A 27,861-nucleotide genomic window follows, 5' to 3' on the forward strand; every position below is an offset into this window, starting at 1 on the left:
TACCCATGCTGTGTGGCTTACTTACCTCACTAACATCTGCCCACCATCAGCAAGAGCTTTGACTACACCCAGATAGCTCAGGAGTAATAAAACAGAGTGTTCTATGCCAGGCTTTGCTGTCAGTCACGTCACAACCAAACAACCACATTGCTCTTCCTTCTCTGATTGCATGTGACTCACCAGGCCACCTTGAGACAGACTGCTGGGAAATGCCCGAATGGATCTCACTTACTACACACACACACACACACACACATACCAGGAGTTTGCCATGGACAGTGCCCTCTCTGGCATTCTTTCTCTTATGCCAGGACCTCCTTTTACCCCCAACTAAGCATGGAAAGACAGAGATAAAATTGTTTTTATTTTATTCATATTTGCTTAAAAGCACATTTGGCTAAAGAATAAGGACCAGCTAAGAATGAAACATTTAACTACATAAATCAGGCATTAAAGATTTTGAAGACTTTAAAGCCTAAAAATAGGCACCATATGGATATACTATAATAAACATAACAATTTCCCTGTTAATTTTTTAGGCAATTTTCACATTTTCACTGTTGTAGACAACACTATGTTTGAATTTCTTGACATAAATCTTCCTCCTACTTTTAGATGAACTCCAATAATCCAAGAAATATGTTGTAACACAGTCTCACAGCTTGGGCTCACTTGCAGTTTCAATGTATGAATCACTCTTCTTTTTCTCAAACAGGATGATCGAGGAAGAAAACAGGGCTTGACAGTAAAGAAAGGGTAAGCCTCTTCAGTACAGAATGAGAAAGACATTCTGGGGATGAAGGCAGATCTGAATGTTCATGAGAGATGTAAAGCACGAGTGGTGGTGACTTGCCTCATTATCTTCTGGGTGAAGCCAGGTGCCAGGAGGTAAAGTGTTTCCTGAGGTCCAATATTCCAATAGAACCCAAGATTACATCCCTTGATGAACACAAATCCATAATTGCAATTCTGGAAGGGATGGAAGAGGCTTGAAACATGAGAACAGATTCATACTGGCAAAGTAAAACCTAAGGCACTTGGCAGAGAGAGAGGAAGACTGAGAGGCTTTATGGCACTGAAAGAGGGAGAGAATTCAGAACCCGGTATGCTCAAGAGGTTCTGCCCAGCTGTGCTGACAAAAGAATTATAAGTCAACCTTTAGTGCTAATGCTACTATTATTCCTGCCCTGTGATGTAAAATGCTATGGTTTTTTAAAAAGCAGTTCTTCTGCTTCCAGAAATAAGTTCTAGGTAATAGAGAGGAACACTGCTGCAGACAACAGCTTTAAAGGCTGCACAAGTTTTAAAAATATGCTTGCAATGCAATGAAGAATTATAGGACCAAGATCTAGGAGAAGAAAACTAAGAAACAAAAAGACATTGAGGTAGTCTGTCCACTAGGGGCATCTCTTACTTGGGAAGAGGAGGCTGGGAAGCTGGGCAGAATATCTGTCACCTCATAAGTTTAGGAGAACAAAAGTTGGATACCAGGGAACCTTATTAAATAATCTACACTCTGGGTTGGTACCATAAGGGGCCACACCCTAGAAGCAGAGTGAGCTAGAAAGAGTTCAGTCATTGGATGGAAGCCTTAATTCAAAGCATTTCAGTGCTTGTAACTGGTAAGGTGATTACTAGTGTCCCTAATCACCTAAAGAGGTGGGTGTAAATCCTCTGACATCTTAGGCCTTGAATTATTTCTAGTATTTTCACATGTAATGTATGACACTCATCAAAAATAATCAAGCAGATGGTGAGAAAAAGACAATACAATTAAAAGCCAAAAAAACTAAAGGCAATAAAAATAGACGCACAGGTGATACAGATAATGGATATATGTCACTCACAAGCTTTAAGATAACTATGCCTAATAAATTAGTATATTCAAAGATATAAATAACAAGACTTAGAATTTTAACAGAGAACTGGAACTATAAAAATGGCTAACTTACAGAATGAAAATTCTAGAACTAAAAGTTATAATAATTAAAATCAAGAATTTAACAGATATTTTTTCATAGCAGATTAGAGAATATAGCTAAATAGAGACTTAGTAAACTAAGTAATAGTAAAGAAGAAATTTTCCAAAATTCAGTTTAGAGGAAACAAGAATGAGGAACACACAAGCCAGAAGACACAAAGGGATATAGCAAAATGGGTAACATAAAATTGGAGTCTCTGAAATACTCCAGTTAAAAGACAAAGAGTATGGGACTGAGTTGTAAACAAAGCAGATATAGGATATTTATAAGAAAATTATTTAAAATATAAAAGCATTGAAAAATAAAAGAAAAACAATACAATGGGAAAATATATAATAAAAGTTGCTACAGCTCTATTAATATCAGAACAATTTGACATTATAGCAAGAAGCATTAGTAGTGATAGGGAGGAACATTTACTGATAATAAAATTCTTCATTTACCCTGAATGTATAGAGAAGCTAAAAGTATAGGCTCAAATATATAAGCAAAATTGACAGAATAACAGGCAAAAAAAAAATTAACAGCCATAGTGGAAAATTTTCATACAGTGTTTCAATAGCTAATAGATAAGGCCAATCGGAATCAATAAAGACATGAAAACATTTGAAACATGATTAACAAAATTGAATTAAGATGTATAGAACGTTATCTAACACATGCAGAATACATATTTTCTTTCAAATATACATCAGAAGCTTTACAAATTTGACCCTATGTTGGGCTATACAAGTGTTAACATATTTTTAAGTTCTCAGACCACAGTGCAATTAAACAAGAGATTGGTAGCAAAAAGATTACTATAAAATATTTAAATATTTGGAAATTAAGAAATACACTTCTGAATAACCCATAGGCAAATGAAAAATTATAAAGGAAGTTAAAATATATTTGAATTCGTTGGTGATAAAAATAAAACATTTAGAAACATACAGAATACATATCCAAAACAGGCAAATCCATAGACACTGAGAGAAGATTATTGCTTACCTGAAGGGAGGGAAGGATGGAGATGTAATTGCTTAATGCATATAGGGTTTCCTTTTAGAGTGATATAAATAAATTACTTGGCACTAGATAGAAGATATAGTTGCGCACATTGTGAGTGTACTGAATGCCACCGAATCGTTCACTTTAAAATGGTTAATTGTATGATATGTCTATTTCACTTAAATAAAGTTTTTTAACTTATGGAATGCAACCAAATTCATGCTAAAATGCAAAATAATAGCCTACATTTATATAATAAAAAATAATGGAGATTAAAAATCAGTTACCTAAACACCTGCCTCAAGAGATTATTAAAAAAAGCCAATAACTCCTAAGATAAAAAGCATAAACAAAATAATATAATGGCAGAAATTAAACAGAAAAGAAATACATAATATAGTAACAGTCACAACTAAACATTCATTCTTTGAAAGATTAATAAGTTGGTAATGTTCTAGGAGATTCACCAAGAAAAAAGAGATGTTACTATAGAGGAACTAGATATTAAAAATAAGCAACTTAAATGATGCCTTTGTAAATGTAAAGGAAATGGAAAAATCCCCAGAAAAATATATTTGATCAAAACTAACTTCTAAAGAAACAAAATATCAGTACTTTAATTGTGAAGGAATTTAATCCATACTTACAAACTTTCCCACGTAGAAAATGCTGTCCCTGGATGGTTCCACTATGAAAGCTACCAAATATTTAAGAAGTAATATCAGACTAGTATAAACTCAACTTCCCAAGTCATTTATGAGGGCCTTAACTGTTGGCATCAAAACCTGACCAAGATACCTTAATCATGAACGTAAATACAAAAGAAGTCTTATTTACAATAGCCAAACACTGGAAATAATACAAATATCTGTCGACAGTAAGGATGGTTAAATAAACGATAGTATATTCACAAAATGGAATCTATACAACAATGAAAATGAACAAATTACCACAATATCACATAATGGTTGAATCTCACAATGTTGAACAAAAGAAGCCGTATATCATGTAACTGAATTTACATGAAGCCAAAAAAAGGAAGCAATGAGTTAGAATGTTAGAAGTCAAGGTAGAGTTGCATCTTAGGGAGAAGGGGGGGTAGTAATTAAGAGGGGTGCTGACAATACTTTATCTCAGTGGTAATTGTATGGTATTCATTTTGTGATAATTTACTGATCTATAATCCATATTTTATAAGTATTTATATTATCTCTATGTGTGTTTACACATAGAAAGATATACTAGGTAATAATGACCCTTCAGAAAAGCAAGTGGCAGAATACAGTTTACGGAATGATCCCATTAGTGTAAAAAGTAATTTTGTATGTGTTTAGGCAAAGTTATGTATGAAATCATACAAACTGTTGGTCATGCTTGGTTCTGGGAAGAAGAGGGGAATGGGATGGGGTGGATTTGAAGGAGAATGTTCAGTCTTTGCTCTCCATGTCTTGTTTTGATTTTTCCTTTGACACATTCTTTTTAAAAATGATAAATCAGGCAGATTCAGAATTGTTGAAAAGCTTGGTTGGAAGAGAGGAAGAGCAAGAAAGCAAGAAAGGGAAGTGTTCCTGCCAGGACAGCCATGGATTTGCTTCAAGGCTTTTAAAAAAAGAGCAGGTGGCTGGGACATAAAGCACCGCAGAAGAGGGCGGCTCACTCACCGCTAGATTCAGGAAGGTATCCTTGGGAGAAGAGCCAGCATTCAAGGTACCAAGGTAGAAGGCAGGGCCCACATAGCTATTTGGTGCAGGCTTCCAGGTGGCAGAACGGAGCCTGCAAGGAGGGACATGCCTTGAGGGAGGGGAAGCCCTTCCCACCTGCAGCCCCAGTGTTGACTCTAGATTTCCCCATGAAGGGACAGGATGCTGTCTCAGTGAGACGTAAGCAACTAGGGGCATTACAACTGGCATCAAGAGACTGGCTCTAGGGCTCTATCCCTGATTCTGAAGCACTCTGCAATCTAGAGTAAATCACCTCGGTGCTCTGAATCTTGGCTCTTTGTCTCAAAGTGAAGAGTTTGAAATCTCTGAGTTCCCTGATTCCTCAAAGTCTGTATTGGGTGGAAGATGGAGCATACCTCTTGAAGAAGTCTGGCTTCATTTCCAGAGAATAGATAGTGAAGCCCACCAGGGGAACGTTGTTGATGGTAACAGAGCCAGTTACTCCTGCAGATGGGAGCAAAGAGAATGTGGCGGGACTGGGTAGGCTCCAGAGTGGGAGACAAAAATGCAGGGCTATACACCTTATGCCGGGTGCTCAGCCGGAAGGCAAACCCATCCGCCCCGCTATGACTGAAGGTTTCCTGATGCACGTTCCCATGCTACCAAGAAAGTCCCCCACTGAATATCTGAACTTTCCCTGCAATCCCCACAAGGAGACTGGGCCTGCTTCGGGACAAGCCAGGCACTGCATAACTGCTCCATGTTCCTGCCCTTGGGAACCGTAGGAAGCAGTTTGCATCTTCATTCCTAGGAACTAGGGATCCCGCTGCCTGGAGGGCTCATTTTTTCCTCACAACTCCCAACACAGCCCTGATACGAAGGCCCAAATAACCACTGAATAGCCAAATAACCAGATTATAGCCCGTTTCTAAGGCCTAGACCCCACCTTTCTGCTCATGTTGAATTTTTCAAGAAAAACTGACTCTTCCTTGATTCTCCACCAGGATCCTTAGAAGTTGACATTCCTGCTTGGGATAGACCAGGTCACAGAGACCGCATGGCCAGGCATTTTACTATATAATCTATTCCAGAATGTGTTCATGCAATGGGAGAAGGGGTGGCTCCAGGGCCCAGCAGTCCTTTCTCAGAGGACTCTGTGTGTTCCTGTCCCATTCTCACTCAACCATACTGCTCGCAGGTGAGAAAACAAGAATTTGGGTGTAAGGTTGCCCTGGCTCTTAGACTCCATTTAGCTTCTGCCCATAGAGGAAACCTTCCCATTCCCACCCTTCCACTTCCATGAGCAGGGCCATCCCTCAGAGTGAAATGGTTGCTGAGGACCTCCACAGACAGCTGCTGACCCCTACCTGTGCTGTGTCTTGAACATCAGCCTGGAGCTGACCCCCGGAGCAGATGGATGTCCTCATACCCTGAGGACTGCTCTGCCTTAGGGGACACAGAGACTCAGGGAAATCCCAGAGACTGGTCAGACCTGACTAGGGGCTGATAACTGCCTGCTGCTGCTGCTAATAGCCTGGGCCAGGGAGATGTGATTTCTCTGAAAGACCTCAGCACTTCCTGCTGGGACCCACCGTGATGAGCAGCACCTAACAGTAATGGAGGCCAGAGGAAGTGGTCTGTCTCAGGACCAGGCTGTTTGCACGGAGCTGGAGGTCTAGGGCAACACTCTTGAATGATATACCTTGATTTTAGGAATGCTCAAGTCAGGAGTATTGTCACCCAGAATTCCTATACTTGTCTCATTCAAAAACACCTGCAAAAGAAAAGCCAGTGTCAGACTGATATACCCACCTGAAGGGAGGGAGATGAGAGGCTCAGGTTTGGGGAGATCATTATGAAGGAAGGAACAGCCTTCATAGTCACAGATGGCTAGATGCTGCCTGGGAGGTCCCAAGAGGCATAAGCAGGTCTATTTGGTTTGACTTTATATCCCCAATACCTCACACATAGTAGGTGTTTAAAAACACCATCCAATAGCAAAGTTTGACCAGTGACTGATTACCTCCCTAACAGCAGATTAGGCTAAATGTTCTGCTTACCTCTGCAGACAGCCTGCTGAGCCCTACCTGTGCCATGTCTTGAGCATCAGCCCGGAGCCGACCCCCAGAGCAGATGGACGTCTCATACAGCACGAGTCCGCAGGACTGACCATCGCCATTGCTTATGGGAAGGTTCTCCGTGTGGACCGGTGTGCTGGATATGACTGGCTGTGAGGGACGCAAACAGGAGCCAGGGCTCTGGAAACCTGGAAACCTTCTTCCTAAGGCCCTTGTCATCTTTCGTTGTGCCTCCTAATGGTCCCCAAGACTTCTTTGGATGAATCAGATGCTGTGTGATCATTCTCTTGTGCTTAAATATCTACTGAGCAGGAAACTCAGGGATGTGGGGCCTGGTGGAGGGAACAGTGGCTGTGAAGATGAGAATCAGCAGAGTAAATATGGTTCTAACATAGCTGAAGTCACGTAAGGGAGTATGCACGGGGCAGACTTTCATGTAGCACCTACAATTTGCTGGTCACAGTTTTTATTTAAAACAATTGATAGTGGAGGTGAAACCAATATGAATTCAAGACTTCAATATGAATTCAATAATTCTCCCCTTTTCTTCAAAATAAAACAGGTAGTCTAATTTTAAACGGAGAGCCGGGACCCATACAAGTTCAGTCCTTTGGCCTCACTGACATGTAAAGAGGACTCAGAAACTCAGGTGATGAGGTCCTAGCTCGGCAGCCTGCCCATATGGGTCGTGAACCCCACATGAGAGCATCTACCAGGTGGGTTCATCTCAGCTGGGACACAGGAGCCTCTGATATCCTGCAGCTTCCCACCCCCAGTCACTCTTCAAGTTCTAACGGTATACAGTCCACCAAAGGAGCTTGTGGTCCTTGCCCCTTAATTCTAAATTTGGGCAGAATATTGGGGATTATTTTCACACTTCCCCATAAAAAGCCCCTGAAGGAATCCCCTCTCTATAGCCTCAGGCCTTCTCCCTCATGTTTCCAATAGCCAATCCCTATTACAGTGCCCAGGCCATACCCACCTCATTTAAGTAGTGTAGGACATCCCACAGTTCAAGAAAAGGGACGGTCTCGCAGCAGGATACACAGCCTTGGCAGTAGGCTCAGGTAAGGGAGGCAGGAGAGCTGCTGCAATGAAAGTGGGCAATGGGGCAAGAAGTGCCTGAAATAACTACTGCCTTCCCCAAGCCTCTGCATCCTTCAGGAATCTTGTATCCACCTGGAGAACTGGGTTCTATCCCAGCACATGGGTATACTTCTGCAAGAGTGATGAAAATCCAGCAACAACTAAGCTGGAGTCATTTCATATGCACAGATATGGAGACACACAGACCCTCAGGGGTCACGTCAGGCACACAGGCTGAGGGCCCTTAGGAAGCAGGGACTCTGTTTCATGCCTTTTGGCAATGCCAGATTGCCTACTTTCCAGCACACAGAAGATGGTTAGCTGACTTTATTTAAATAAATGAAAGTAAACGGAATGACTTTTGCTATTGCATACATGAGTATCATGTCATACATCATACTAGAGCTTTACATGCAGTAATTTACTGAACCTGTGCAATCATTAAGACTAGTATCATCGTCTTCATGCTTCAGTGAAGGAACTGAGATTTAAAGGGCTTAAAGACACTCATGCAAAACCATACAGCTCACAGGTGAGAAAACAAGAATTTGGGTGTAAGGTTGCCCTGGTGCTTACACTCCACTTAGCTTCTGCCCATAGAGGAAACCTTCTCATTCCCACCCTTCCACTTCATAAGGAGGGCCTTCCTTCAGAGTAAAATGGTTTCTGAGAACCTAAGATGGATTCAAAGAGCTTTTGAAGCTTGAAATATTTTTCTACATAGTCCCTGGCCTCCATCGGCATGGCATCATTGTCTGCCAGACGTCCTTGTCTGCAAGACACCAGGGCTCTGTCACTAGCCAGGCCACCCTGCACAGCAGGCCTGGTGCAGCACTTCTGGCATGAGATGGGCCAGGGTCACCAGAGGGTGACAGAAGCACCTCTACCCTCTTCCGGGACGGTGGGTCCCAGGCTGGAATGTGGGGACATAATGCCAGTCTAGCAGCAGGCCCCACAGCCTGCCTGGGGACCTGAGGCTACCATGAAGGCCTTGTTCCTCCGTTTCACTTTCTAATGGACACTCCCTTCTTTCCTCCATCTACATGCCCCATTGCGCCATCAGGGCCTGCATGGCAATCACCACTTGTATTCTGTCTCTCTTAGAAGGTTCACGGCAAGTGGTCAGTGTACATGATTAGGGACGCAGGGCTCCAGGTCCCAGCAAGCCCTATGTACGGCCATGGCAGTCTGCTGTGGGTATTGGGAACATCACAGGAGCAAGGAAAATAGAGAGGAGAATCCCTGGTGCCCGATAGATTACAGGCCAAGAACCCAGTGATGCCAGAACATGCTCCCGGAGCCTCCTCTATAGAGTATACTACTGAGAGCAAACTAGAGATTTGACACAATCCCTATCAAAATTCCAATGACATTTTTTGCAGAAATAGATAAAACAGCCCTAAAATTTGTATGTAACTACAAAAGATTCTGAATAGCCAAAGCAATCTTGAGAAATAAGTACAAAGCTGGAAACATAATGCTTCCTGATTTCAAACTGAATTACAAAGCAATAGTAATTAAAACAGTATCACATTGGCATAAAAAGAGATACACAGATTAATGGAACAGAATATGGAACCCAGAAATAATTCCACACCTATATGGTCAATTAATTTACAACAAAGGAATGAAGAATATAAAATGTGGAAAGGATAATCTTTTCAATAAATAGTGCTGGGAAAACTGGACAGCAACATGCAAAAAATGAAACTGGGCCACTACCTTATAACTTACACAAAAATGAACTCAAAATGGATTAAAGTAAAAAATAGTATTATATTATATTATAGCAAAATATTTATACTTAGAGTAAATACTTAAAGTAAAATACTTGAATCTAAGACCTGAAAGCATAAAACTCCTAGAAGAAAATGCAAGTTATAAGCTCCTTGATACCAGTCTTTGGTCAATGATTTTTTAACCTGATGTCAAAAGCAGAGGAAACAAAAGAAAAAAATAAGTAAGTGGGACTATATCAAAGTAAAAAGTTTCTTCATGGCAAACAAAACATCAACATTGGAAAAAAATAAAAGGGTCCTAGAAAAAAAGAGAAAACCATCAACAAAATCAAAAGGCAACCTACTGAATGGGAGAAAATATTTGAAAATCAATTATCTGACAATAGGTTAATATCCAAAAATATACAAATAATTCATTCAACTCACTAGCAAAAAACTAGCAATACAATTTTTAAATGGGCAGAAGAACTGAACAGACTTTTTTTCTGAATAAATGAGATGGCCAACATATAGATGGCCAACAAACACTTGAAAAAATGCTCAACATCACTAATCCTCAGGGAACGTACAAATCAAAACCAGAGTGAGACATCACCTCATAGCTGTTAGAATGACTTTTACCAAAAAGACATGAAATAACAAGTATTGATGAGGATGTGGAAGAAAGGGAACACTTGTGCACTGTTGGCAGAAATGTAAATTGGTGGAGCCACTACTAAAAATAGTTTGAAGTTTCCTCAAAAATTTAAAAATAGAACTACCATATGATCCAGCAATTCCACTTCTGGGTATTTATGTGAAGAAATGAAAATACTAGCTTGAGAAGATATATTCAACTCCATGTTCACTGCAACATTATTTATGACAGCCAAGATATGAAAATAACCTAATTGTCCATTGATGGATGAATGGATAAAGATGTCTCTTTCTCTCTGTCACACACACATGCATGTACACATACACACACACACACACACACACACACAGTGGGATATTATTCAGCCATAAAAAGAATGCAACTTTGCCATTTGCAACAACATGGATGGACCTTGAGGGCATTATGCTAAATGAAATAAATCAGACAGAGAAAGACAAATACCATATGATCTCAATTATACATGGAATCTATAAACAACAGCAGCAAAACCCAGAGAACATTTGGTGGTTACCAGAGGCAGGGAATGGGGATGGGCAAAATGGGTGAAGGGAGTCAAAAGGCATGAACTTCCAGCTATAGAACAAGTAAGTCACAGAGATGTAATGTTAGCAGGGTGACTATAGTCAGTAATATACTGCATATTTGGAAGTTACTATAAGGACAGATTTTAAAAGTTCTCAACATATGAAGAAAAAATTGTAACTTCTGTGGTAATGGATGTTAACTAGACTTAACTGTGGTGATCATTTCACAATATATACAAATTTTGAGTTATGATGTTGTACAACTGGAACTAATATAATGTAATTTGTCAATTATCCCTCAATTTAAAAAAACATAAAGAAAAAAACCACCATCAAAAAATAACAATAAACCTTTAGAGAAAAAAGGCAAAGAATCTACTGAACACCCTTAAACGAGTGACTCCTAAGCAGATATAACGATAATATCATCCTGAATGTTATTCTCTTATCTTCACACATTTCTCATTGCATTTTAAAGATGCTTCCAAAGGACACATAGGAAAATATTTTGGGCTAGAATGAGAGCTTGAAGACCCTGGGGGCCCAGATGTGGTGGGCATTACACCTTTATGCAGGTTTTATCTCCACAAATCCAAACAAATGTCCTGAGGGGGAGACTGTGGAGAATCCTCAGTAATATTCTGTTATGGGTTGAATTGTGTCTCCTCAGAACGAAGGGTAGGTGGGGTCACCAGGCCTTGCGGCCCGAAGCACAGGTTGGAGTATTATTCTCAGCACAGAGGAAAACCAGGAAAGCAGGTTAAGCAGAGGAAGCAGTAACCATGTGCGTCGGTGAGAGCTCAGTCCATGGCTCTGTGGGGACATGGTTTGTCCATCTTCATATCTATCACAGGAGTCACCCACTGAAAGGATAGGGTGCTACCCAGTCATGTCTGTTCAATGGACTCACCACAGCATTTACACGGCCTGGCTAAAAGGGCTGAGCCTGTCAAAACCAAGATGAGTCTGTCAGCAGCATGCAGCCCATTTCTGAGCTCTGTCCTTGCAGGAGAAGGACATCTGTCACTCTGACATGGTACCCTCACCCTTCCCTGGTTGTCTCCAGAAGGCACTCCACTAACAGGGTGGCAGAGGCCAGATTACTTCTCATTCCCCAGGACACAGGCATGAACTTGCACAGTTTCTCTGGAACCCAGCCGAGGCCCCAGGGGAAGCAGTGGGTTTGTTGCCCAGCCTCCCAACCTCATGGACACCAGCTCACATGCCAGGAAGGCCAGGGCCAAGAAGCATCAAGACCTTCATCCCTACCATGTCCTTACCTGCACCTCATAAAGCTGCTTAAAAGCGTTCTTCTGAAACATTTTCATGTTGACAGTGGCCAGCACTGTGGAGAGAAAGAGAGGGGCTGTGTGTGCCTGGTAGCAGTGCCACCAGGGGGTGGAGGACCACACCCACACCTTGAAGGAAGGGTGGCCAGTACTACTAGTACCCTGATTTGCAGTGCACAAGGGCTGCCATGTATGTCCTCACATTGGACAGCAGGGATAATGTGAGGTAAGAAGGGCAGGTGCAATTAGTCATATTTTGTGCAGAGAACTGGAACAGGCCAAGGTCATACAACTCGATCAGACCAACAATTGAATGCAGGTTTCCTGACCCCACATAGTACATGCTTTCCACTGTACAGTAGTAATGTAGGGAAGAGCCATGAAAAGGAGAAAGCAGTGCATACCAGCCCCAGCCCTGAGCTAAGGACTACCTTATGGACAGTCCAGTCCCATCTGGCTGCTTGTGCCATGGCCATTTCCCTCACAAAAAGCATCCCATGATCCTGTCTGAACAGTTCTGCCACATGACTCTCTAGGACTTCCTCACAGCCCAGTAAACCTTGGCTGCAGGACCCCAGGGGAGACTTTGCCTGTGTGGGCTTTCTGACACATGACACTTCTGTTCTGCTTCTCCATGTTGGTGGTGCACCAATCCAGATTCTCAGACACAGAAAAATTATGAAAGTTGTAAAAGTGTCCTGCGGATGGAAAAGCTCAAAAGCAGCTCATTTAAAGACAGCAGGAGCAAGAAGTGAACTCATCCTTTTGACCATGGGTTCTTGTCCATAGTGATACAACTCTGGGGTCTGTGCCAATGTACATGGAAGGAGGGACATAATTTCTGAGGCTCACTCAAGGTCCAAGATGGCGTTCAAGAGCATCCATTCTTCTTTAGTGTTTACCTCCTTCTATGCAGCCCCTTGAAACAACTTTCATGCTACCCGAGGTCAAGAGCAGCTCCACAATTCTTTTCAGCAGAGCCTGTTGAGAAAACAAAATGAAATCACTTTCCTTGCTCCCATGGGAAGAAGAAAACATAAGGAAATTAGGAAATGGATGTGGGCACAGGTGGGCAGTGTGTGAGCTAAGGAGAAAGGTGTGCATTGAAAGTCTTGGCCATCTGCAGCTTGGTGAGCTAGGGAATCATGGCCTCTGTCTCACCTGGTGTTTTTCCCAGGGGTGGCCACAAAACCAGCTGAGTATAAGCTCTGACACCCCATGGTCATAGCTTCAAGGGGAAAAGCACAAGGCTGAGTTCATGAAGAAACACCCCAAGGGCTCATCTAAATCTAAGACAAGGAGAGGAAGAAGACTTGAAGCATTTTGAGCCTAAAGGGGGAAGGCTGTAATTGAAGAGATATCCAAGCCAACCTATACAAAACGTGCGTCCTACCTGGACACCCAAAGGAAGCGAGGAAGCCTGCCATGGCTTTGGGGAAGGGGACCTAATTTTCAAATCGAATTTACCAAGGGCATAGGAAGAAGACACACAAACAGGGGCCGAGAGGACCCCATCTGTGGGCCTTTTATGTTCCTGGAGCCATAACTGGGCCAGGGAGTGGAGTCCAGGGGTAAAATTTAAAAACCAAGAAAAAATAATACTAGCTGGATGAGATGGAGCTAAGGGGCCTGATGTGATCCCCTTGAGAAAAGTTAGGGAGAAACATTGCTCACAGACTTTGTCCAGCTGCAGAAGCCACAGCTGTAGGGCAGGAGCCTGGACACCTGTGGAGATCACGCCTGTCCCTTCCCTCTTTCTTCTTTGCCTACCTGGCAACTTGTTCCCACTGCTCCCCAGGCCATTCTGCTCAGAAGTTTCTATGTGGACAGTGCTAGAAGGGGCCTCTGCGTCCTTCTTAGCACCCCAGGGAGGGGTCCAGTTGATGCTAGAACTCGTCAGCTTCCTGATGTGGGCCACAGGGATGGGGAAGGGCCTGACCCACCAGAAGGAACACCGGTTAGGACAGCAGTTATTCCTGGCCTGAGACATTCCCCCATGGAGGGGCAAAGGCAACAGAAGAAAGGATGTTCGTACTACAGCTCAGAAAGGTGCAAGATGACAGACCTCATCATTGAGCTCACGAAGCTTTATTTACTTACTGTAGGTATGGATTCACCAACCCCCAGTGTTAATGAGAATTGTGGGTCATAGAGCACATAGAAAGGAATAATCCTCTGTCATGTTTTATCTCATAATAAAGTTACTGAAATCCCTAGACTGCCCTGACCATATCGCAGATTCACAGAGAAACTGAGCTCCTATTTTCTCATCACCCACATGCCCGAGTGCCACATCCCATGAGACAGGAAGCCCGTAAACACGGAGACACACCAAGCGTTTCGTACCTGCTGAACAGAAGGCATGTAGTCTTTATCCTTGTTAAATGAGCCATACTCGTTTTCCACCTGCACTGCAGTGATGGGGCCTCCCCTCAGGTACTGAGAGACAAGCAGACGAGGGGCGGTGGGGCTGGGTCTGTGGCTTGTGGTTCAGGACAGCACACCTGCAGGCACCCTCCGCTCCGCACTGAGACCCGCCACCGCACCCTCACTCCTCTCCAGGGCTTCTGGCCAGTCACTCTGGGCGCCCCATCTACTGCAAGGAGCCTGGCGGTCCCTAGTCTGTATGTAAGCAACCCCCAGGCTCCCCTCTATTTCTCATACTAATTACCTGCTTAAGTAAGGGATCTGACGCCCACAAACTCACCTGCTTCCACCCCACCCCCATCCACTTTCCCCCACACTGTTCTCCTGTTTCAGGGCCCTGCCACCCTCCTGCGGAGCCCCTACGGCCCCTCTCCAGAGACCAGTTCCCTCTCCCTCCTCCTGCATCCTTTCCTTCCAAACTGAGCCACGTCCACGTCTTGGGAACTTGCTCCGAAACCCTACGTTCCAACACCCGCCCTCAGGGCTCTGTGCGCCGGCTCTGCGAGCCCGGCCTCTGGGAAGAGTGGCCGGTTGTTTCCACGCACGTTCTCAGTTACGCACTCCACAAACCACCGCGGGAAACTTCGCTGCCACGGCGGCCCCAAGCCCTCATCAGGGACCCGGTTCTGCTGGCTCCCGTTAACCGCCCCGGGCCTTCCTCGCAGGGCGCCGGCCCTTCGGGATCTCCCCCCCACCTCCCACCCCCACCCCGGGAAGGCAGGGCGTGTGATCCGCGCTCCCCGCCAGCTGGCCCCTGCCGCACAGCGAACGCCCGTGTCGGAGCGAAGACTCCCGCTCCCGGGCGCAGAGGGGGGCGCGCGAGCTGGGCGGGCTCATCTCGCAGCCCCACCTTTTGAGGTGACCTTCCTTTAGTTTTTCAAGCTCCTCCTCCCATCTCTTGCCTTCTGGTCATCACCAGTGTTGGGGCCTCCTGACCACTGTCCTGGCCTGACTAATGCCTGCCTACCATTTGCCTTCTCTGAAAACTTGCTCCGCACCTGCCTTTCTCCTTGTTACACATTTTTCAGGGGGTTCCTGCACTTCCTCCACTGGAGCAATCGTCACACCTATCTAAGTGCTTGCTTGTCACTCATGTTGGACTGTAAGCTCCATGGACAGGGACATGTCATTGGAAGCTTGGCTCCTACACAGTGCTTGGCACATAGTAGGTGCTCAATAATCACTTGTTGAATTAACATAATAATTATTTTGAACTGATAAATTTGCATACAGTTGTGTATTATTGAAAAGTAGTATCTTAATTTCACACTGAAGGGTGAAGTTTCTAGAAATCCCACCATAGGAGAATGCATGGTTGACCTTAAGAAATAAACAGGATTCTAAGAATAAAGATCCCAATGAACAGTAAATATACTCTAAAAGGTATTTAAATATAATTAAAACAATGAAGATAACCACTCAAAAGAAAGACCTTAAAATGCTAATAATTTAGTAGTAACAAACCCTATACCTTTCATTTGCACTTATAATTCCTTACTTCTTAAAAATTTCCTAGGATTGCCTACCTGATTTGAACGGATGTTTATAAATTTGCTTTGCTTGCTGCATCTATACAAATGCATCCGTACTTGTGCCTGAACATCCATCCAGACATTCAGTCTTTCTAGTTTTAATGCTCATAGGTTTTTACTCCTGCCACTGAGTCCCACCTAGATGGCAGAAAAGCAGCCAGGAACATGCCTTCAGCCCTACCTACAAAAGATGTACCTCAATTCCACCAAACAGACCCAGAGTTTAAGCCATAAACAAGGTCTTCTACCTTCCTCATTGTTGTTCATGTCTTCTAATGCCATATTGCAGAAATATTCCCAATCTGTGTTTGACATTATTTCCATTTCTAATCTCCCATGTCTTCCTGTTATAATTATACTGATAAGAGTAACTCACAATTCACAGTTCAGAATTTGTTTTGAAGGACTAGATCTGCATTATATTTTTCCCAAAAAGAGTCTAAGAATATAAGCTACTAGTCTACTACATAATAGTCTTGATTTTTATCCCATCTCAAGTTTTATCAAGAGGTATGTTCTTAAAATAAGATTTTTATTCAAGTAATAAATGTGCCCCCTCTTATTTGGAAGAGTGTTATATTTTAAAAATCAAACACAATGATCAAACAATGCTGCCTTATAGATGGCAAAGTATGTTCTTTTTTATCACAGACTGGTCTATGACCGTAGACTGACAGTGGAAATAAGGCAGTTCTCATCAAGTGTGTAAAGTCTGGGTTCCATGGGGAAAAGAAAATACCTGGCATCTGTCCCCTTTGCATTTAATACAAGAAAACAAACTGAAATGTAAGCAGTATGTCGGTCCCCTCCCTGCTTCTGACCCGCAGACATGGGAGGAGATGCGATGAGATATCGAAGATCTGAAAGGGTCAGCCATGGGATTCAAGGCGTAACAGCACAAGAGTGGTGCTGAGAGGGCACCCTTTGTATTTATTGAGCAAATTCAAGATAACAACAACAGAATTCTGTGTGGGGGACTTAATAGACAACCATTAACTAACTCTAAACTTAATCCTCGGAGTCTCCAGTCTCCTGGGGAGCAACGTCTTACAAGGTATTGAAACAATAGCAAGGGCAATTAGGTCACCGAAACTGTTTTGGTCTTGTTTGTTCTGTTCTTGATCACTTATCAGGAATTACAGGAAAAATAATCAAGTTCTATATAATTATACATTATTTCTATACTTGATTCATATATTATTCCCACACAGTAGCTAATATACTCACACAGGCACAAAAATGACATGCATCAGGTTACTCATTATAGTAAAACCTTGAAAGATGCCCATGGCAAGGGCTGTTGAATGAGTCATGATATTTCTGTTGTGGAATATTATGCAGCCACTATAAAGAATGGCAGCAATCAAAGATATATTTTCACATGACAAAAGAAAAATGTCTACTGGGTATATGACAAACCCACAGCCAACATTATACTTAACAGCGAGAAGCTGTAAGCTTTTCCTTTAAGATCAGGAACAAGACAAGAATGCTCACTCTCCCCACTTTTATTCAGCATAGTTCTGGAGGTCTTAGCCACAGCAATCAGACAACACAAAGAAATAAAAGGCATCCAGATTAGTAAGGAAGAAGTCAAACTGTTCCTGTTTGCAGATGACATGATATTGTACATAAAAAAAACACTAAAGAATCCACTCCAAAACTACTAGATCTAATATCTGAATTCAACATTGTGGGATACAAAATTAATACACAGAATCTGTTGCTTTCCTATACACTAATGATGAACTAGCAGAAAGAGAAATCAGGAAAACAATTCCATTCACAATTGCATCACAAAGAATAAAATACCTAGGAATAAACCTAACCAAGGAAGTGAAAGATCTATACCCTCAAAACTATAAGACACTCTTAAGAGAAATTAAAGAGGACACTAATAAATGGAAATTCATCACATGCCCTTGGCTAGGAAGAATTAATATTGTCAAAATGGCCATCTTGCCTAAAGCAATCTACAGATTCAATGCAATCCCTATCAAAATACCTATAGCATTCTTCAATGAACTAGAGCAAATAGTTCTAAAATTCATGTGGAACAGCAAAAGACCCTGAATAGCCGAAGCAATCCTGAGAAGGAAGACTAAAGCTGGGGGAATTATGCTCCCCGATTTCAAGCTCTACTACAAAGGCACAGTCATCAAGACAATTTGGTACTGGCACATGAACAGACCCATAGACCAGTGGAACAGAATAGAGAGCCCAGATATAAACCCAAGCATATCTGGTCAATTAATATATGATAAAGGAGCCATGGACATACAATGGGGAAATACTACAGCTTCTTCAATAGCTGGTGTTGGCAAAACTGGACAGCTACATCTAAGAGAATGAAACTGGATTATTGTCTAACCCCATACACAAAAGTAAACTCAAAATGGATCAAAGACCTGAATGTAAGTCATGAAACCATAAAACTCTGAGAAAAAAATATAGGCAAAAATATCTTGGACATAAACATGAGCAACTTCTTCATGAACGTATCTCCCTGGGCAAGGGAAACAAAAGCAAAAATGAACAAGTGGGATTATATCAAACTAAAAAGCTTCTGTACAGCAAAGAACACCAACAGTAGAAAAAAAAGACATCCTACAGTATGGGAGAATATACTCATAAACGACATATCCGATAAGGGGTTGACATCCAAATTATATAAAGAGCTCACACACCTCAACAAACAAAAAGCAAATAAGCCAATTAAAAAATGGGCAGAGGAGCTGAACAGACACTTCTCCAAAGAAGAAATTGAGATTGTCAACAGGCACATGAAAAGATGCTCATCAGCACTAATCATCAGGGAAATGCAAATTAAAACCACAATGAGATATCACCTCACACCTCACACCAGTTAGGATGGCCACCATCCAAAAGACAAACAACAACAAATGTTGGTGAGGATGTGGAGAAAGGGGAACCCTCTTACACTGCTGGTGGGAATGTAAACTAGTTCAACCATTGTGAAAAGCAGTATGGAGGTTCCTCAAAAAACTCAAAATAGAAATACCATTTCACCCAGGAATTCCACTCCTAGGAATTTGCCCTAAGAATGCAGGAGCCCAGTTTGAAAAAGACAGATGCATTCCTATGTTTATCACAGCACTATTTACAATAGCCAAGAAATGGAAGCAACCTAAGTGTCCATCAGTAGATGAATGGATAAAGAAGATGTGGTACATATACACAATGGAATATTATTCATCCATAAGAAGAAATCAAATCCTACCATTTGCAACAACATGGATGGAACTAGAGGGTATTATGCTCAGTGAAATAAGCCAGGAGGAGAAAGGCAAGTACCAAATGATTTTACTGATCTGTAGAGTATAAGAGCAAAGAAAAAAGTGAAGGAACAAAACAGCAGCAGACTCACAGAACCCAAGAATGGACTAACAGTTACCAAAGAGAAAGGGACTGGGGAGAATGGGTGGGAAGGGAGGGATAAGGGTGAAGAAAGGAGATTACAATTAGCACACATAATGTAGCGGGGAGGGACACGGGAAAGGCAGTATATACAGAGAAGACATGTAATGATTCTATAGCATCTTACTATGCTGATGGACAGTGACTGTAATGGGGTATGTGGGGGGTACTTGATAATAGGCAAAGTCTAGTAACTATAATGTTGTTCAAGTAATTGTACATTAACGATACTAAAATAAAAAAATGTCTAGTGGGAATTGTATATTTTTAGATAAAATGTATATATATACACATGTGTGTATAAGCATGTGTATAAATAATTTACTTTCATGTGTATAGAAAATACCTAGGAAGACACACAAAAATCTAGTAAAATGTGTTGGTTGTGTTGTGAAAAGGCAACTGAATGGTTTTCATTTCACCATAAACTCTTTTGTTCTCTTTACAGCTTTTTAACCAAGTGCTCATATTAACTGTCTAAACCAACAAAGATAATTTAAGAGCAGAAATAAGCCACACAAACATGAGTGAGTTCAGTGAATATCAAGTACAGACATTCAGAACAATGAGGCCAACCACAAACTTGAACCCTTTGTCAGTCCCTGTCTCAGGTAATGCGTGTCTTTCGAGAACCCTTCAGTAAAGGTTGCACTTAAGATGAGGGTCTAGAAGTCACAATTGTAAGAATATAGCTTCAAGTCTCAAAGACACTGGACATGGCCTATTCTGTCAATAAGCCAGAACAAAATATTTTCCTAAACCAAATATTTTTAAAAAGGAAAAGGTAATTTGGCTTTACCTGGAGAGGAACCACTATGGAAATAAGGTGGTCAAAATATTTATCAACTGCTTCAACAACGCCCTTGTTGATTGTTCTCAGTTTCAGATTGGGGTTCTGCAGTAGCCAACTGGGGGTGAAAGGGGACAAACTCAGTGTATGAGACAGGAAGATGGTGAGGATGAGTCAGGGGCAGGGGCCAAGCTGTGACAGCCAGCCTCTTCCCACAACCCCCTTCGGCACAGTGAAACATCTTTTGATCTCTCGTCCATGACCAGGAAGCACTCAAGGGTCCTGAAAGGATGTGTACCATGCAGGCTTTCTGAACCATTCTTACCAACTTGTGAGATTTCTCAGAAAAGATACCACCTCCACCAACGTGACACTGCAGCCTGGGAGGTGCTTCCTGCTCTGTGCAGGCTGCTTCACCTGTTTCAGTGAGCTCTGGTGACCTGTCATCGAATGCTCTCCTCATTCTTTTTCAGCTCACTAAAGTATTTTTCTGGAGCAAGCATATGCACCTGAGGCACAGGGCCATAGCTCCTCTAAGACCTAACAGCTCAAGCACAGAGTGGGAGCTCAGCGGCAGGAAGCATGCCCCCAGGTCTCTGGTGAGGCACTGGGTGGCCTACAGCTCAAGTGGGCAGGGAGTGCTGCTTCTCTATAGCACCCACCTCCCTCGAGGTCAGGCTTTTCTGCTTCTGAGCTGGGAGGGGAGAACAGGCTCATCTTGGAGAAGAGCAGAGCCTTTATTTACCTGGCCAAGGCAACTGAAGATGCTCACCTAGAGCAGAGCCATGGACCACATGAGGAGATACCAGGAGAGCAGCATGCTTAGCTGTGGGAAGGAGGGCCAGCATCACAAATGAGGGAACAGGGCAAAGGACATGGGAGAGAGGGTGGAGCCGAGGGCCCTGAGCGCACTAGAGAACTCTATCTTCCCTTAGCAGTAAGAGAAAAATCAGAAATCCTCAGAATCCTCCCTTCTCGCCCCTTCCCTTTCTTCCCACCACAGACCACAGGTGAGTGCAGCTCCCTCCTGTGGGGAAAGAAGACAATTACCATATGATCTCAAATGTGCAGAGTCTAAAAAACAAAGCAAATACAGACTCATAGATATAGAGAACAGACTGGTGATCATAATGGGTAGGGGGACAGGAAAGAGAGGGGATGGGGTAATTAGTGAGAATGTTTGATATCTTGATCTGGATGATGGTTGCATGAGCGCATACACATGTCATAATGTATACACTGTATTGTGTCACTAAGACTTGTGCTTTCACAGTATGCACCACAGCATTAAAAAAAGAGGAATATGGTGCATCCCCACCCCACCCACACACAGCCACACATCCAGACCATCGGGACCAACATCCATAGGTCCTATTCTGTAAAACGGGATGACAACAGTACCTACATCTCACCACACTGCTGCAAACATTATTTAAGATGATGTGTGTAGAGCACATCACAAAGTTGAAGACACAGAATATGTGCTCATTATTATTAAATTGAAGTTCTATTTTTAGCAAAGCAAACTACTATGCTGCACCCACAACACTAGACTCAGCCCTGCTCACCTGGGCAAGCCCCCGAGGTCGATCTCACTGCAGATGTAGGGGCCTGGACGCAGGATCACCCACAGCCCAATCTCTGCTGCCATCAGCACAAAGGCCCTGGGTGGGTCGGGAGGAGGGCAAGGTCGGCAACTCACACATCAGAGCAGAGGGTTGGCAGGGGCTGCCTGGCTCCTCTCCTCACCTGCCCTTCTCCCTGAGCCAGAGACACTGGGCAAGTGGAGGGAAGGCCACAGCCCCTTCCCCAGCTGAGCAGGGAACCCCTACACCAGGCCACAGGCCAGAGGCCCTGGGTGCTGGGCACTCACTCACTCCCAGCCTAGGACCATCTGTGCAGCCACAGTGGGGACATGAAGAGGAAGGGCGTCAGGGCACGGGTGATCCTAACAGTGAACCTGACCCCCATGGCCTGGACGGACCCCGGGGCTGGACGGACCACACTACAGAGGAGGATCCGACGGGATGAGGCACCTTGGGCTGCAGCGGAGGGTCTGAGCTCGGTGGAGGCAGGCCCAGAGCCCTGGGAGGAGCAGGTTCATGGCCAGAGAGCCCCTGCATCCTGGGGGCAGAGCCCTTCACAGCATTCTGAGAACAAGCTCCATCCAGACCTGCCTCTCTCCAGTTCTCAAAGCAGAGCCAAGATGCCCCCATGGCCACTAAGTCACCCCTGGGAGTCACCTCTCTGCCTCCCGCCCCAGGCAGGTCCAGATGCAGCCACAGCACATACTCCAGGTCCAGGTTCCCAGAGAAGTCAAATGTGCCTCTTTCTGGCTCATGGAGGTTCCACGGAACATAGCTGTAATCGGGAATAGAGAAGTACAGTAAATGTCTTATTTATTTCCTTTAAATTCCTAGGTCAGCCCCCAACCCATGCCAAATCCTGGAATAACTCTATTTTGGAAAAAGTTGAAGTTTCCAATGGCAATTAAACGTGTGTCACACGAACAATGGTTATATTCAATAGTTCCTTTCTACCTAGTTGTGGTCCAAGGTGCCAATAATCCTATGATTGTAGATTCAGTGGATTTATACATAAATTATCCCACTCACCACCCCATTCTTTGTAATGCCCATTAAAAATATAAAGGGAAACAAAACAGCAGTGTCTACATATGCCCAGTAAATGATTGATAAGAATTAATCAAACTTAGAGGGGAAGTCTTTATGAGGATGATGGAGATAAAAAAGAGGAAGATACCACCTTTAGTTCTTAGCAAGAGGGACCCCCACCCCCTTGAGTGAGTCTATAAGTCTGTAGAGCTGAAGGGACATGCATACAATTTTCATTAGGTGCAGTCTTTATTAGGTAACTGTCTTTTTTGTGTCTCACCAACAAAGTTTTTGGGTGCTGGGGCCCTAACCTCATGTTTCTCAAGAACCCCTTAGTTCTTATTATGCAAATTTGCTCAGTGCATAAGTGTTAAGAATGTGTATGTTGCATAATGGCAGAACTGACTTTATTTCAACATCATTTGTTGTAAGGAGGAATGAAAAGCTGGTTTGCTAAAGGCTCTAAATATGCATGGTAAAGTTTATAGCTATACATTGAGAGAACAGACTGAAAAAAATTGCTAAATGATGACTACAAGTGATTTACTTTAAATAAAATTCCTGAAAAAAGCTGAAAACAGAAAAATGGAAAAAATACAGATGAGAAAAAAATATTCTAACAATCTTAAATAGCAGGCAAAATGGATCTTGAGGCAAAAAACCCTCACAAGCTGATGTTAAGGGAGACATCAAATAGTAATAAAAAAAGATATAATCAAGGAGAAATAATTCTGTGCTATTCATAACATAACTTTAAGTAAAGGAGAAGTTTACTGAATTAGAGAAGAAATGGGTGAAACCCACAGTCAGAGTGGGAAGACTTAGAATACTTTTCTAAGAAACAAAGAAAATAACAGCAAAAAATTGTAAGAATATAGATTTGAACAACATAATTAAGAGGCTGGATCCAATAAATACATAGAGAACTCAGTTTCCCACAAATGGATCATATACATTCTTTAAAAACACATGGAATATTTGTAAAATACAGAATCTCAACAAATCCTAAAAATCTACATCACATAGTCCACGATCCCAAAGCAAATGTAACTGAATTAGAAAATTACACTTTAAAAGTAATAAAAAGTAAGAAAAATACAAAGTAAAAGAGAAAGCATATTCCCAAATAGCTGAAATATTTGAAACCAAAAGACTTTCAAAGTGTGATATAGTGATATTGTGGGATCTGTAACCAAAGCAATACTTAAAGGTACACTCATACCCCTGAATAAGTATATTAGAAAACACAAAATCCTAGAGAGAAAATGAGCTAAATATTCAACTGAGAAGACAAGGAGGAAGAGAAAGAGCAGGAGGATGGAGAAAGTACTAAATCAAACATAGAAAGGAAATTATACACAACTCACTAATTATGAAACAGAAAACAAAAAGATATAGAGAAGATTAATAAACCTACAAGCTAGTTCTTTGAAAAAACTAAGCATTTAGACAAGATTGAGTAGGAAAAAAGAAAAAAGGCCCCAATACACAATATGATGTATAACTTCCCAGATAGAAAGGAGGATTTTTTAAATCCACAGTCAATCCAAAAGAAGAAAGGAAAGGAAAAAAGATCTATAGAATAAAAATAGGATATTCTCTAGAAGAAAGAGAAAACATGAGTCAAACAATAACCATTCAAGAAGGGTATATTATCCCCAAAATCTTCACCTCACATCCGTAAAAGATAGTACGTCCAGTTTCAAGGGTGAATTTTAAGGACCATTCCAGGTAAAGATAATTCTTTTGCAAAGTATCTTCAGTGAACAGAAAAGGAAAATACAGTCATTTGATGAGTTTATTATAAGACTGATATCAAAATTGGACACTAACAGAAATAAAGTTTTAGATGTATTTCAGTTATTGTCATAAATATACATATCTGAGATGAAACTTGAGCAAATCAAGTCTAGCAATCTGTGTGTGTGTGTATGTGTATGTGTGTACATGCCCATGTGCATATCTTGTAACCAGATCGAAATTAAACCCAGAGCTGTGGATTGGTTAAATATTAGAAAAACTGTCAATGTAATTTACTTCTTTAACAAAAGAGTGGAGAAAAACCATATAATCCTTTCAAAAGATGCAGAAAAGTCCCTCAGTAAAACTCAGCAATTATTTGTGATTAAATTCTTTGCATATTTGATGAGCCAATGTTCAATTTACAGTGTCTCAGCTTTACATTCGCTTTTGGTATCAGCGCTACACTATCGGACCAGCTCTTGAGGCATTTTCTCCTTTAGAGTGAGTACAGCATTTAGTTTTGCCACAAGTGGGCGCTGGAGGGCCATCCAGAAGGAAAAGAGCTTTTCTGATTCCAGTTCAGTTTGTGCATTTCTGTGATCCTGCTATATGGCTGGTCAGCAGTGTAGGTGTGTGAGGTTCGTTCTTCTTTAAAAACTCAATACATTATAAGTATGATCCATAACAACTAATGTAGAATTAACCCAGAAAGGCAAGGGAACTTAAATATTTTGGAACTAACAATAAGAGTTACAGATGCAAAACATAACATTACATGCCATAGCATTTTGCTAACACTTTTCTGCTCTTTCCCTTTCTGTATTAAAAGGTGAGTTTTTCAGGACTTCCTTTCCTTTTTCCTGATGTTAACTAATAAAATACCACAGCTTGACCATGAAAACAACAGGAGTTTCTAATTGCTGGTGACAAACATCTCATCAAGAAACAGAAAAACATCTGCATCATAAAATGATAAAATACCCTGCAAAAGGTACTTAGACTCTACAAGACTTCATAGTAAGAGTTACAAAGTGCTGTGAATGCCACCCTCATTAGCTAAGCAGATTCCACAAAAATGAAAGGTGGCCAAACTGCCTAGCATCTGGACCCTGGAGACTGACTGAATTCAAAGCAGAGCTCCCTTATTACTAACTGTGTGCCTCTGGGAATGGCCTTAACCTCTGTTGATCGGAGTTTTCTCACCTACAAAAGATAGTGATAGCCCTCTGCTCACTGAATAGCATTACGATGGGGATGAAATGAATTAGTATTTTCCAGGGTTTAGAACATGGCTGGCTGTGTGTAAATGGTGTATGCATGTTCACTGAATAGCTAAAGCTGGTTATCTTATTTAGCACTGGCAGATATATTTAAATTAGCATCTCTGTGTTCTAGCAACACCAGGATTGTTATACCGAGGTGGGCCTCCCCACCTTTCCTCTAACCTTCAGGAACAGCATCCCAAAGAAGTTAACCCCTCATCCTTCTACAGGCAGTTCCCACAACACAGCCTTTCACAGATTTTTTTTCTTTGGGCTTACCCTTCAACCCACGTTTATTGGCTCCCAATTTTTTAAATTTCAAGACTTTTCTGGCAATAGGTCTGTTATGAAAGGACCTCCACTGTTCCTAACTCAAATACGATTTTTGTCTTGGCATGGTTCTTATTTGACGGCTCATTTGTGGACAGGCAGGAACCTTTGCTGTGGGTGACGCTGTGGCATCCTCATTCACAACTGCATGGCTGTGCCCTGAAGAGATGCTGGGTGGGGACGCTCATCGTGAGCAAGCTGGTTAAGCCCCCTGTGCTTTCTCTTCTTCTCTCTCACAGTGGGAATTACACTATCCATCTCCTGGGATAGTTGTGAGGATTAAGAGATTTCTCAACAATGCTTAGAAAATGCCAAGCCATCAGTATACCCTAAATACATGTTACCTTTTATCACCATACATGTAATCACGCTCAGTCATACCATACATGTATCATGCTAAACTTGTTAAATTTATATTTAAATTGTTCTGTTTGACAACTGGGTCTGTATTTCTTTTCATAATTAAGTATATATATATATATATATATATATATATATATATATATATATATATATATATATATATATATATATGTGTGTGTGTGTGTGTGTGTGTGTACCAGCCATAGAGATAGGCATTTTTCACATAAATAAGATAACGGTTTTATCTTATTTAATCATCAGTACAGCCTTATGAGGCAACTGTTAGTCTGCCCATTTACAGAAGAGGACCCCAGGCCCCCAGTAAGTGGTGATTAGAGGCAGAGCTGGAACTGACTCTAAACCCCTACACTCTCAACTGTTAAATTACAATATTCATTTCCTTTATGCAATTAAACTTCATTTACTGATGCTGTATTTCCTTACATGTTCATTTTTATATTACATTCCTCTACACTTTCATCTGTATTAAACAATTAATAAGAATTGCTTTTACAATACAATGTGTTTATCGTGAATATCCTTTCACAGATATCATTAGACTGAGGGCTCCCAGAAGCCCCAGACTCTCCCATTAGGGAGATTACAGAGGAAATCACTTCTTTCTTTCTCCTGTTAACCCCTATCCACAAGGCTTCGACCACAGCAATCCAAGCATGAGATGCAAGTGACACTTAGGCACAAAAGGCACCTGCCGGAAATGCCTATTTGGAAGGGAATCCTCAGGTGGGGCTCCGTAAACCAGAGGCCCTGAGCCCCGAGAAGAGGCTGGGGCTGCACTCACATGGTGACAGTGTTGAAGCCGCAAGGCCCTCAGCTTCAGCCATGGTCCCTCCAGTACTCCCTGGGCACCCGGAAAAAGAGAGTGGAGCCCCAGATCAGGAACTCGTGACCCTCCAGTGTGAAGTATGGACGCCTCCCGTCTGGACTTTCAGTCCGAAGACCCACAGTTCGGTCCTTCAGCTAGAGAGGGGTCAGAAGACCAATTAAATCCGTTGAGGGAGGGGAAGGGAGGAGGAGGGGGAGGGGAAAGGGGGAGGAGGGGGAGGGGAGGGGAGAGACCACCAAAGCCTAGTAGACGTGCTCAGCACGTCTTCCAAGAAAGGAGAAAAAGCTACCCTCCCACCCACTCAGGGAGACTTGTACTGGAGTGGCAGCTGCTGCACATTTTCATATATAAAATACTTTTCATATTTCACCCTGGGAGCAAAATCTTACATAAGATAAGTGGCAGGATCAAGATGTACAGCCTCTTCCAGGAGAGACACGGGCTGAAAAAAGAAAGAGACAACAATCACTAGCTTGGCCAAGCTATCAGGACCAGAAAGCGGCTCTG

At 42.3% G+C, this 27,861-nt stretch overlaps 1 protein-coding gene across 1 annotated transcript; it reads right to left on the minus strand.

Annotated features, from left to right (window-relative positions):
• Positions 1 to 357: 357 nt before the first annotated feature.
• On the minus strand, positions 358 to 27,525 carry GLB1L3 (galactosidase beta 1 like 3; the record flags this gene model as incomplete). Its single annotated transcript, XM_036879515.2, is given in 18 exon segments — positions 358 to 888; positions 891 to 969; positions 4,634 to 4,745; positions 5,050 to 5,137; positions 5,580 to 5,658; positions 6,336 to 6,407; positions 6,721 to 6,861; positions 7,694 to 7,725; positions 7,728 to 7,799; positions 8,472 to 8,634; positions 11,999 to 12,063; positions 12,910 to 12,988; positions 14,354 to 14,446; positions 20,204 to 20,312; positions 21,763 to 21,858; positions 22,487 to 22,555; positions 27,310 to 27,504; positions 27,506 to 27,525. Coding segments are annotated over 18 exon segments (1,686 nt in total), but the record flags the coding sequence as incomplete, so codon positions are not given.
• Positions 27,526 to 27,861: the final 336 nt, after the last annotated feature.

Source organism: Manis pentadactyla, chromosome 13, assembly GCF_030020395.1.
Source record: "Manis pentadactyla isolate mManPen7 chromosome 13, mManPen7.hap1, whole genome shotgun sequence".
NCBI lineage: Eukaryota > Metazoa > Chordata > Mammalia > Pholidota > Manidae > Manis > Manis pentadactyla.